Below are 13614 nucleotides of genomic sequence, written 5' to 3' on the forward strand. Positions count from 1 at the left end.
CGTACTCTGTGCTTGATAATGAAAGCAAGAGTCAATAAAAATCAAGGCACGCTCATAGGATCTGTAGACCTAGATAAAGCATACGTCAGTACGCAATGTTACAGAGCGTTGTATGACGGCGAAATGTGGATTCTGGGAAACCGACACAGAAGAAGATCGAAGCATTTTTGATGTGGTGGCTACAGAAGGACATTGTAAATTAGGTGAAATCATAAGGTAAGGAATGAGGAAGTTCTCTGAGCTATCCGCAGAAACGGAGACGAAAGGAACACGTGAAGAATGCTGCCATGAAGAAGAGACAGTATGATGGAATGTGTTTTAAGACAACAGGGAATTGCTTCCGTTGTATTAGACGGAGATATAAAGAGTAAATACTGTAGGAGAAGGCAGCGATTGGAGTACATACAACAAATAGTTGAGAACTAATATACAAGATGTTGGCATGACGGGAATCCGTAGCGGACCGCATCAAACCAGTCAGAAAGCTGATGACTCAGAAAAAATATCACACGACCTTGTCACGTTACACAACTGCAATACTGCGATAATTTTAGCAGATAGGAACTAGTATCATATCTTCCGGTATTTCTTGAATGAATATTTACAGGATGATCGATTTTAAGTTGAAAAAACTTACACCGTAAATCACATCACCAATCGCTTCGTTCTCCGATCACAATTCCCGACCACACATCCTCCCCTGAACAAAGTTTTTGTGCTAGCCTTGGTTGACAATTCTTTGTGTTGTTCATATCATTGCATGAATTTTTGCCTAATATAATGCAGTTATCCATACTGTCAATCTCATATTTGTCGCCTTAACTTTCCTGCTTTTCCTTTTCTTTGGGATAAGTAATTCTGTTTTCAATCACTTCAACATCGTGTCTCTCCTACAGCAGTTTGCATGGTTTCAATTTTATCAGCTTCGAATGTTCCAAGTACATTAATTTTTTTCATCCCTTCGCTAAAAATTAATTTCAAGTTCAAATCTAGGGAGATTTATTTTCCAGCTGTTATCGTGGAATGGAAGAACGCCAACAAGTGACTAAAATCATTTTATTAATAACTTTAGAAAACAATCTGTTGAAAGTAATCGGCGAAGAACGCCAGAACCACCCCAGCTTCGCGTTCCGGGGAATGCAGTACCCGGGAGACTAATTATAACGCGGTGGAGAGGCGAAATAGTGGTTTAAAAGGCGCGGCATCCTGAAAGCGCCTTTGTCCCGAAAGAAAGGGAGACAATTTTAAAATTGTATCAGTTTGTCTTTGCACTGTGTTCGTTCTAAACCAGCATGTTTATATTTGCGCCAACGTATGGTTATCTACATAAAAAGAAATGTCCAGTCTGACCAACTGACTCACCAAAACACTAAGGATAGAAACTTGAAATTTGGTGAGGGTGATGATTTTATATTTTAGGCATCGTTTAAGAGGGGTTTTTCAAAATTCGCATCCTAAGGGAGTGAAATAAGGGACGAAAGGTTTTTTGAAAAATATGTTTGTTAAGGCAATTTTGAAACTACACTTATGAAAACTGGCATTTGGTTTCTTTTTCAGAAACTAAAAAAAAATGTTTTTCTCCATTTTAGAACATTCTGTCCATTAAGAGGGAAAAATAGGAATTGAAAATTGTATGAAAATAGTTCATTCTGAAACCATTTTAAAGCTAAATCTTTGATCAGTTGTGATTCGTTTCTCGGTCACAAATCAAAAAATTCATCCCCGGAGGGGGTGATACAGAAGATGCAAGCTTTATGGAAACTTTCATTACGAAGGCATTTTTTAGGCTTAATCTATGAAAATTTCTATTTGGCTTCTCTGACGAATTTTTTTTTCAAACCCTGTTTCAGTGATTTTGGGAATTCAGCCCCTAAGGAGGTAAATAAGGGATGAAAATTTGTATCAAAGTATTTCATCATATTAAAACTTTCTTAAAGCTAACTCTATGAAAACTGATATGTAACTTCCCGCTTATAAATAATGAGGTATGTGTTACGGGATGAACGTTTCAATTGGAATATCGCAGAAAGAACTAAAAACAGAATTAAGGAAAATCTCCGACTCTACCTACCACAAAAGCTTTTTCGTCAGAAATGAAGGGTATAGTCAAAATAATGTGAACAATGGTAGTAATGGGATGGCTGTGTTTGGCGGTCACCAACGCAGATAAGGCACGTGTCGCGTAGGACTGCGCGAGTTCAGTACGGACTGGGCATCAGTGCACGTAGTTTAATAGTACTGCACACTTCGTATTTGCATTCAGAGATCGAGGTCGACGAGCAATGAAAGACCTAACAGAGTTCCAAAGAGGGCAGATTGTGGGGGCCTGATCAGCTGGAGCGTCAGTAGCCAAGATAGCCAACTTACTGAATGTTTCAAGAGCAACTGTTTCAACAATCACGACAGCCTACACAAGACATGGAAAGACATCATCGTGTAAACCTAATAGCGAGCGTAAATCAAATCTAAATGAGGGAGAACGTCGTACACTAACACGAATAGTGTCATTAACAACACAAAACTACGGCGGTTAAAGTGACTGCGGAACTCAATAGCCTTCTTCGAGGCCCCGTATCTATCGTCACCGTTCGCCGAGAACTCAATAAAGCGAATACTCATAGACGAGCTGCTATACAGAAACCATTAGTGACGACGACCAACGCAAAGAAGCGCAAAACATGGTGTCAGGAGCATAAATCCTGGACGGATGACAAGTGGAAACACGTTTTCGATATTTCCAACATCGGGCATTGTTTACGTCTGGAGAATGCAAAAAGAAGTCTGCAATTATGATTGCTTGATTCCAACAGTTAAGCATGGAGGTGTAAATGCGATGGTGTGGGCAGCCATATCATGGTATTCTGCTGGTCCCATCATTTCTCTCCAATTCCGTGTTACAGCCAATGATTGAGTGAACATTTCGGGTGATCAGGTGCACCCCACGATTCAATTGTTGTTCCTCAACAATGATGACATATTTCAGGACGAGAATGCACCCACTCAGACAGCCACGACAGTACAATCGTAGTATGAGGAGCATGCAACTGAACTGTAGTGTCTTCCCTGGCCAGCACAGTCCCCAGGCATGGACATTATCGAGCCATTGTGGGCGGTACTAATCAGATTTCCACCACCCTCGTCACTGCAGCAGTTAGAAGATGTTCTGATCGAGGAATGGCATAACATTCCACTGGAGATTATACAGTCATTATATGCTAGTATTCTAACAAGAATCGCAGCTGTATTAAGGGCAAATGGGGGTCCAACCGCTTATTAATAAACCATTAACAAGTAAGAACATGTGTTCACATTATTTTGCATATCCTCTGTACGTTCGGAAAAGACCATTCTTTTATGGCTTAATTAGCGTGAAAATTTTAGAAGGAGTAGGAAATTGCAAAGTAAATCAAAGAAAGCTATTTGTCAGAACTGCATAGAAAAAGAAGCAGCTCTTTAGTACCTTAATTTTCAGTAGGTATAATACTTGTTAAATGATTATTATTTGATGAATGGTATCTAGAAAGTGATTTTGCAAACAGACTCTGGGGAAGCTACTCTGCAGTCTATTGTAAGTTACGTGTGCCACAAAATTTTGCTGGGTCACCATTTAGTTGGATTGAAATTGGGAAATTTAATATAAGAACTGAATTAATCACTAAATCGGCAAGCATACCTAGCGTGTTCATATTAATAAAAAGGTTCTAGTCAATATGTGGAATGGGTAAATGGAAACAATTTACGTAGAAACGTTAAATCAAGTAATTCGCAGAAAGCAGGAGCTTAAGCCTCAACAAAATGGATAAGACACTTAGACAAAAGTCTACATATATAAGGGCTGCCTTTTGCGCTTCAGGAATTGGACAAACAGTAGTCACAGTGTAACAAGGTTTATTAAAATAAAACATCATATTAAAAATTCACCAAGTAATTGTAAAATATAATCAGTCATTGTCTGTTATTTAATTAATTAACTCACTTATATTATTATTATATTGAGTGCTGAAGTACTTTGAGGTGATAAATGTAAAGGAATTCTTAGACCTGCGTGGGAAGAGTTCACTAAAACATACATGATTTAGACACATAAGAATAGAGATGAAAAGAATTTGGCCCATCAAAATAAGTCAAAGACTCAGATGGTTCAAATGGCTATGAGCACTATGGGACTCAACTGCTGTGGTCATTAGTCCCCTAGAACTTAGAACTACTTAAACCTAACTAACCTAAGGACATCACACACATCCATGCCCGAGGCAGGATTCGAACCTTCGACCGTAGCAGTCGCACGGTTCCGGACTGCGCGCCTAGAACCGCGAGACCACCGCGGCCGGCGACTCAGATGTTCATCCCTATTACTATGATTGAATTATTGTCAATACGAACACTATGGAACACTTTCCAACAAAGACGTTTATTTGAATCAGCTTGCACAAGAAACTAAGGTATGCTGGCGTGAAACACCTGCAAATGCCGTAAATGTTTATGAACGAAGTCAAATTACTCGTTAAAACTTCAAGAATACAAATGTAAACCCTATAGACACAAATATCAATAAAATGTAACGCAGACTTAAGAATAAAACTTATTCGAGGTGGTACTGAAACTGCACACGGTGAAATTTCCACTACACTGAAGAACTTCGTACAACCATGTGTTCTGCATACACAAAAGGACCGGAAAAACTTCTAAAGGCAGAAAATATACTCATGACTACACTACCGAAATCGAAAATGAACTAGCAGATCAGACGTGTACGTCAGTTGAAATAACTACACGGCACGACACATTAATACACTCACCAGCGCCAAGCCGCTCTTCATTAATCAACGATTCAGTCCCGAATGCCGAGAGCACGCTCTCCCTGTAACGAGCTCCCCCCACACAGCCGGAAGGGACCAGAGGGGTCCTATCCGTCCCCAGCTTGACTACTTTCGAATGACCACCGAAAAGATATAAATCTCTCTGCCTTGTCTGAGACAGTTACGTTGGCTACACTGTTGCTACCACAGCAGACAGTCAGCTGCCGTACTGCTACCATGTATAAGACAAATTCAACGTACGCGCTCACTCACTCATTCGTACAAAGGATATAGAGAGGAAGGGAAATTTGTAGGCTCCAACTTCATGTAATATACATAGGATTAGGTAGTTGCAAGTAGGCTGTTTAGGTTTTTGTGTTGGTAACGTCACGTAGCGCTCTGTATGAAAATCGCTGACTGTGCTGTGTGCAGTCTGTGGCTGGTTTGCATTGTGGGAATATTTGCTATTGCGTACAGAGCGTAGCGTTGCGCAGTTGGAGGTGAGCCGTCAGCAGTGGTGGTATTTGAATTACGTAACCAGTACGGCACCTCAACTCAACCTCTCGACACCAGCAGTATTCTACTATGTTTCTGTAAAGTAGTTAACATATTTCTGACACAACATTCAGATTTGATTTCGTTAATGTAGAGGTACTTTAATACATCGATATGTTTATCTTGCAATGATATTATTCTTATGTGCATTCTTTCTTTTGTCACTATGAGCTTTGACGTACTTGTAACTCTGATTTTTGGGCGCGTAAGCGATTTTTTAGCTAGTTAGAGATTTAGAGAGTGAGACCTTGAAAAAGTCAAGTCTTGGACGTCATATTGGAAAGACGCATATTGTAGCCAGTTTATAAAATGTGAAATTTAACAGTGAGGAAGATGTTTTCAAGTATGTTTTGTATTGTGAAGTGTTGTTTTGTGTGATACGTGATATTGCAGCAAAAGTAATAAAAAAGAAGTGTAACTTAAATTCAGAGGGCTGCTACCTTTTTTACATCACCATTGTCCTGAAAATGTGCAATCTTCAAGAATGGTTTGTGAAGCGCATCTACAAAACTTTTGAATATCGCATAATAAAACCTAGACCTCTTTGCATCCGAGCTTGGAATCATCACCACCTAGATTTTGACGATTGAGCCATGATTTTACAACGAGACCAGCGTGGGAAACACGAAAAGATGAGGGCCTAGTTTATTCATTATTACATGAAATTACTTTATTAACTGCGCTCTAATGACACCTGCCACATAATAACTTTGTTGTTGCCCGAAAATGAAGTATTTAGCAGTGTGAGCAACACCAAAATCATTATTAAATTTTGACCTTTGTTGTGGTAGGATTGTTAGAGAAGAGAGATGGCAGAGTTTTGAGAGGGACGATCTGGACGTGTATCCGTCATAAAAACGAAATTTGTAAGACTGGATGTCATGAATATATATATATATATATATATATATATATATATATATATATATATATATATATATATGACTTTTGAACACTATTAAGGTAAATACATTGTTTGTTCTCTATCAAAATCTTTCATTTGCCAACCATGCCTATCCATAGTTAGTGCCTTCAGTAGTTAGAATCCTTTATTTGGCTGACAGTATTGGCGCTCGCGGTATTGCAGTAGTTCGGGTAACGAAAATTTTTGTGAGGTAAGTCATTCATGAAAGGTATAGGTTATTGTTAGTCACAGCCATTCCTTTGTAGGGATTATTGAAAGTCAGACTGCGTTGCGCTAAAAATATTGTGTGTCATATTATTGAGAATCAGAGTAAGTAAAGAGAAAAATGTCTGACTACGTTGAGTTCTGCTCAGCTGTTTGAAAATCAAATAATGTAAGAGGTTTATTAGCACAGTATTTCACAAATTTTTCAAAGGGGGTGTTTCATAGTTACTGAAAAATTAATACTTAAAGGTAGTTCTATACCACGAAATTGGGACACACATAAAGTAAAAAAACTAAATTACAAATGATTGAGTGTGACAGCACGAAATACAAGTTAAATAATATGAATCGAATCTAACAGAGACGTTCCGATGTTTACAAAATTATTTTTGCTATAATTACTACGCAAACGGTAGCGAAGAAAGAAGCAGGCGCTAAGCTAGTCGTTAAGGGTTTTTAAATGCTGTGAGGAAGTTACTACTACAAGGTGCGTTGCTATCATACTATAAAAAGAATATGTATAGTGTTTTGCTCCCAGCTGTCAGGCGTTTCCTTGTTGGCGTTTAAGTGATGTAATTTATTTTCAACCAATCCAGTTTAATGTCCTATTTAAAAAAATGCTATATCGAGCTTAGACAGTTATTTTCGCTTCGACATATCATTCAGGATTCTTTGGTTTTGTTACCGACGCCCGTAACGGTGGAAGATTGTTTTAGGCACTCCTAAGGGACATTTAGGGCCCCACATTATGTTTATGCGGTAACTTATATTTTCCATTGCATTTTTATTTTAGACCTCTTATAGCGGTAGCTCACATTAACAAAATTACATGAACCTTAGCGCTCAGATTTGGAGGTAAAACGTAAGATACTTTTAATTAAATTCGACCTTCTTTTTATGTTCTGGAACGGGGAGGGGCCAGAAGCTTTAACATTTTGTTTGCACATTTCGTCGCGTTTTCCGTGTGACCTTTCGCTGTTTGCTCCTTCTCATAAATTAATTTTGTTAAGTGCAAGTTCTCACTATCCGGATTGCTGGAGCGTTGGTGTACCTAGTCAAGCGGCTGAGTTAGTTCCCGCTACTGCCAGTTATATGGTTCGCTTTGCCGAGTATTACGTCTGTCAGCGGAAAAATTATCGGAGCACAAAAAAGGCGATTATGCTCCTCTTCAAAGTGAAAGACTCTGACTGGAAAGAGTTGTACCAGCTGCCCATTCTATCTTTCTCAGACTTTTAAAATTTTTTCCACAAATCTTGACATGCGACCATTTTGGCGCTTTTTTAAACATGCAACTCACCTCTCACTCCCACCCGCTCACACCCACTATTCCATCGCTGTAAAAAGTCGACCATACCCACCCGCTCCCACTTGCCCATTCTCATTCGATCTCTCAGTCCAACTTATTGTCATTATCTCTTCGTACCTCTCTGTCATTGTCTCCTATATATCAGCAACAATTACCTTCGTTCTATTGTATTACTACTGTCTCCTCTCAGTGTCACTGCCTGCCTCTTGCTCTCCCACGCTATTACTATCTGATTCATTTCTTTCCACTGCCACTGTCTTTTTCATTGTTGTCATTGTCTTAGACTCTCTCTCACATTATCGCTGGCTGTCACCGAATTCCGTATTCTCCTTCTCTTTATTCTTCTCTCACTGGCATTGTCACCTTCGCTATTTTTCTGGCACTGCCCTCTCGCTGTTAACTATGTCCCACTGTCACTGTGTCCCTCTCTTTCTCTCACACTGCCATTGCCTACTTCACTCTTTCTACACTACAACCACTGTCTGTTATCATTCAGCATTTTATTACTATTCAGTTTTTTCCCACTCAAAATAAAAATCAGGAATATGCCAAAATTATTGGGAAAATATTTCAAGGTGCTAAGGAAGATAGAATGAGGCAGCTGGTGCTCCACATTTTAGTAATTCCTTCAAAAAGGAAAAAAAATCATGTATTTTGTGCTCCACTAGGAGCATTTTACCATTGGTTCCTTTCTTTCCCCTGCTAAAAAAGAATAACTTTATGAGCCAGTAAAATTTAGATAGTTTACTTATGTGAAATTAAAATAACGCAAAATTAATTTTATATCTCACATCTGATTTTATGTGTACAAAAATTTTTCTGATGTTCCCAGACCCCTTCTGATGATGAGGGAGACAAATCGCACAGACTTAACGGCTTATTTCTCCTTTTTCTTTCCTTATTGTATTTCGATTCCCCCTGAAGTGGGCGGGCTGGCAGCAGCTTATTCCGCTGCTCTGCAGCATACTGACTTTTTAAAACGTAAGAAAGAAGATCAGAAACAATAAAAGCAGGTGATACAACGGTGACGGAAATTGTAAAACGGCGGAAAATTGTGGAAAGTTAAAACATAAAGCAAAGGGTTGGCAAAGCTGATAAAATACACAGGAAGCAGACAGGGAACATAGTAGACAGACAATTAAAAAACATGGCGACAGTCTGGTTTCTGTTCGCAAGACATATAAGAATCACACCCAGCGACAGTATGATGGCCGTTCGCAACACTTCGGAGAAGACACACGACACTGAACACTCACTGTAAACACTGTAGTAAAATGTCGGCACAAGAATAGCACACCACAGCCGAGGGCAGATGGGGGGAGGGGTCCTGGGCAGATGGGGGAGAAAACAAGGAGGGAGGAGAGGAAAATCAAAAGGGGGGGGGGTACCAAAGGAGGGAGAGGACTCATAACGGGGGCCGGGGCAGTTCAGACACGAGAGGGAATGGAAATGCAAAAGAACGGGGGTGAGAAGGGGGGCAGAGAGAGCGTAGGTGGAGAAAAAAAGAGGATGGAAGTGGGGAGAGGGAGCCCAGGAAAAGGACAGAGGAAAGGAGGGGGACTGAGGATCAAAGTTGATACTAGGGATAAATGGAGGGAGAGACGGCATCATCCAGGAGGGGGGGTTGATGGAAGCCACCTTGGGAAAGGAGATGATAGGTGTAGAGATGGAGGGTAGGGAAGACATAACATTGAAGACGTGGCAGGGGGTGGGGATAGGAGAGGAGAGGAGCAACCAGGGGGTGAGGGGGATCAAGGCGGCGTGAGGTGTAGAGTATGCGAATATGTTTGAGGAATAGGAGCAGATGGGGGAAAGGAATGACATCATAGAGGATCTGCGTGGGGTATGGGAGGTGTGTACTGAAGTCGAGGCGGAGTGCATGACGCTCAAGGATCTGGAGGGACTTATAGAATGGGTGGGGCAGATACCCAGGTGGGAGTAGCATAACAGAGGATGGGACGGATTAAGGATTTGTAGTTGTGGAGGATGGTAAAGGGTGCAAACCCCATGTCTGGCCAGAGAGGAGTTTAAAGAGTTGGAGGCGGTTATTTGCTTTGGCTTGGATGGAGCAGAGATGAGGGATCCAGGTGAGTGGACGGTCTATTTCTCCTTGTTGCAACACTTTATAAACTACGTTTTCGCCTCACACCACATTCTACGTGTAGATTGCGGGTAAATTTGAAACAAAGTATCTCAGAAAAAGACCAAGATATGAAAAAAATTTTCATGGTCCTTAGACATTATGAAATTAGGAATATATCGTAAAAACTAAAGCCATTTGCTGTGCATAGCCTTTTTGAAATCAACAGCTAGGTTTTGGTACCCAAGTAACATCTCTATGGTTTTTTTCGATAACGGATATACGAGGACGGTTTGAAAAGTTCTCGGAATCACCACGAGAGATCAGCGCTGGCGCAACGAGTTGTTAAAGTGATATTCACTGGACATTTGCCTTGAAACACGTGCCATGTCAGCACTCTTGGAAGAGAGCTGTGTCAGTGACGCGGCTCTGTTGATGTTCCCGCATAGTGATTTGCAAAAATAGAAAAAAAACGAGATTTAAGTAACGATTACCACGACTCTTGCCACGCGCCCACACACATGTGTCGTCGCCATGGCAATATTACACGAACTAAGGTATGAATTGTGGACACGCCCGCCTCCTTCACATGATATGACTCTGTCAGACTTCTGTCTAAAAGTGAAAATATTTCTTGGTTGACATTGATGTACTTCAGACGAAGAATTGATAGCCGGAGTTGACAACAATGTTGCAGGCCTCGAGGAAAATCATTTTCGAGATGGGATCAAGGCACTGGAAGATAGTTGGGCCAAGTGAATTATTCTACATAGAGACTAATTGAAATACAAAAAAAGTTTCAGTGATATAAGTAGTTATTTTCTAATCCATTCCGGGAACTTTTTAAGTCACTCTCATATATATTTAAAACCGAGAGGATGGCAGTTCTAGATAGATAATTCGATATTAACCGATAAAATTTGAGCAGCTTGGTGCGTTTAATTGTTTAGATGTTCATTGTTGACGAAGACAAAACGCTGAAAAATTCTTTTTTCGTGTTTTCTCGGCAACAGCACATGAACTAAGTCTAATAGTTCCAAAAGGGCAACAGTTGACCATGTCTAATTTAAAAATAATGCCTCAGTTTACTCCGTTTGCCTAAGCTGGAGAAAGGCTGTAACGTTCACATTTTGACCCTGTGCTGTTGGATAGTTACACTAATATGATTCTTCTTTGCGTATACAAATGGTCCCCACCCCACGGGCTATCCAAAGCATTTTCTGTCTCCAACAGACAGGAAAGTTATCGTTTTTATGCGCTTCGTCTTCATCATCATCATCATTATCATCATCATCATCATTTAAGACTGATTATGCCTTTCAGCGTTCAGTCTGGAGCATAGTCCCCGTTATAAAATTCCTCCATGATCCCCTATTCAGTGCTAACATTGGTGCCTCTTCTGATGTTAAGTCTATTACTTCAAAATCATTCTTAACCGAATCCAGGTACCTTCTCCTTGGTCTACCCCGACTCCTCCTACCCTCTATTGGTGAACCCATGAGTCTCTTGGGTAACCTTGCTTCTCCCATGTGTGTAACATGACCCCACCATCTAGGCCTGCTCGCCCTGACTGCTACATCTATGGAGTTCATTCCCAGTTTTTCTTTGATTTCCTCATTGTTCCCATCTACTAGTACCTGCAATCATCCTAGCTACTTTCATATCCGTAACCTGAACCTTATTGATAAGGAAACGTGTATCCACCCAGCTTTCGCTCCCATACAACAATGTTAGTCGAAATATTGAACGGTGTACAGATAACTTAGTCTTGGTACTGACTTCCTTCTTGCAGAAGAGAGTAGATCGTAGCTAAGCGCTCACTGCATTAGCTTTGCTACACCTCGCTTCCAGTTCTTTCACTATGTTGCCATCCTGTAAGAATATGCATCCCAAGTACTTGAATCCGACCACCTGTCCTAACTTTGTTCCTCATATTTTGCACTCAATCCGTTTATATTTCTTTCCCACTGACATTACTTTCGTTTTGGAGATGATAATCTTCATACCATAGTCCTTACAATTGTGATCTAGCTCTGAAATATTACTTTGCAAACTTTGAATCGAATCAGCCATGGTAACTAAGTCCTCCGCATATGCGAGACTGCTTATTTTGTGTTCACATATCTTAATCTCACCCAGCCAGTCTATTGTTTTCAACGTATGATCCATAAATAATATGAACAACAATGGAGACAGGTTGCAGCCTTTTCTTGCCCCTAGAACTACTCTGAACCGTGAACTCAATTTACCGTCAACTCTAACTGATCCCTGAGTATCTATGTAAAGACCTTTAAAAACTTTTGCAAGCAATTAAAAGTCTTTACATGGATAGTCAGGCAGCAGTTAGAGTAGACGGTAAATTGAGTTCACGGTTCAGAGTAGTTTCAGGGGCAAGAAAAGGCTGCAACCTGTATCCACTGTTGTTCACATTAGTTATGGATCATACGTTGAAAACAATATACTGGCTTGGTGAGATTAAGATATGTGAATACAAAATAAGCAGTGTCGCATATGCGGAGGACTTGGTTGTGATGGCAGCTTCGATTGAAAGTTGCAAAGTAATATTTCAGAGCTAGATCACAAATGTAAGGATTATGGTATGATGATTAGCATCTCCAAAACGAAAGTAATGTCAGTGGGAAAGAGATATAAATGGATTGAGCGCCAAATAGGAGGAACAAAGTTAGAACAGGTGCGCTTCGTTTTGGAAGATATTGGTAGAATATTCTGGTGCTGGCGTTCCGATGCACTCTTAGACGTAGACGCGTGTGTACTGACCTCTGGCGCTGACGTGCGACAGCGCCTCTTCTGCGTCCGCCATGGTGGCGTGGTCGCGGGTAACAGACGGCGGCGGCAACTGTGACGGCGGTCAGGGGTGCGCCGGCCATCTCAGGGGAGCGCCGGGGCTGGCCGCGGTGACCAGTGGCTGGCGGCGGCGGAGACGGGGGCGAGGTTGCGTGACGTCAGTGGCAGAGGGCACCGCAGCGCGCGGTTGCAGGCGGCGGGCGGTGCCGAGGCCATGCTCCCAGGCTGTCCCCACAGCAGTCACTGCAACAACAAGAGAACCTCAGCTGGCACTCTCTGAATCTGTGCTAACATGCTGTTTTTTCTGCAATTGTATATAATTTCTGAATTAATACAAAATAGAGGTTACGCCGAAGAGCCAAAGAAATTGCTACAACTGCCCAATATCATGTAGGGCCCTCGCGAGCATGTACAAGTGCCGCAGCAGGACGTGGCATGGACTTGACTAATGTCTGAAGTATCGCTGGAGGGAGCTGACACTATGAATCCTGCAGGGTTGTCCATAAATCCGTAAGAATACGAGGGGTGGAGTCTCTTCTGGACAGCATGGTGCAAGGCATCCCAGATATACTCAATAATGTTCATGTCTGGGAAGTCTGGTGGCCAGCAGAAGTGTTTAAACTTAGAAGAGTCTTTCTGGGACCACTCTGTATCGATTCTGTATGTATGAAATGTCGCATCGTCCTATTGGAATGGCCCAAGTCGGTCGGAATGCACAATGGACTTGAATGGATGCAGGTGATCACACAGGATACTTACGTACATGTCACCTGTCAGAAGTACATCTGGACGTATTAGGGATCTCATATCACTCCAATTACACACGCTTCCACGAGCTTTAGAAGTCCCATGCTGACACGCAAGGTCCATGGGTTCATAAGTTTCAAATGATTCAAAGGCTCTGAGGACTATGGGACTTAACTTCTAAGGTCATCAGTCC

General features: G+C 41.2%; 1 protein-coding gene across 6 annotated transcripts in view; it reads right to left on the reverse strand.

Moving 5' to 3' along the window:
• LOC126281896 (ankyrin repeat and death domain-containing protein 1A-like) overlaps positions 1 to 13614 on the reverse strand; it is a 713288-nt gene that overhangs the window by 430566 nt on the left and 269108 nt on the right. For all 6 annotated transcript variants that reach the window (XM_049981216.1, XM_049981218.1, XM_049981214.1 and 3 more), the window contains exon 2: positions 12648 to 12917. In XM_049981216.1, coding sequence (XP_049837173.1) covers positions 12648 to 12690 — 43 coding nt within the window. In that variant the 5' untranslated portion in view covers positions 12691 to 12917. The remainder of the gene's footprint in view (positions 1 to 12647; positions 12918 to 13614) is intronic.

This window comes from Schistocerca gregaria, chromosome 7 (assembly GCF_023897955.1).
Source record: "Schistocerca gregaria isolate iqSchGreg1 chromosome 7, iqSchGreg1.2, whole genome shotgun sequence".
Taxonomy (NCBI): domain Eukaryota; kingdom Metazoa; phylum Arthropoda; class Insecta; order Orthoptera; family Acrididae; genus Schistocerca; species Schistocerca gregaria.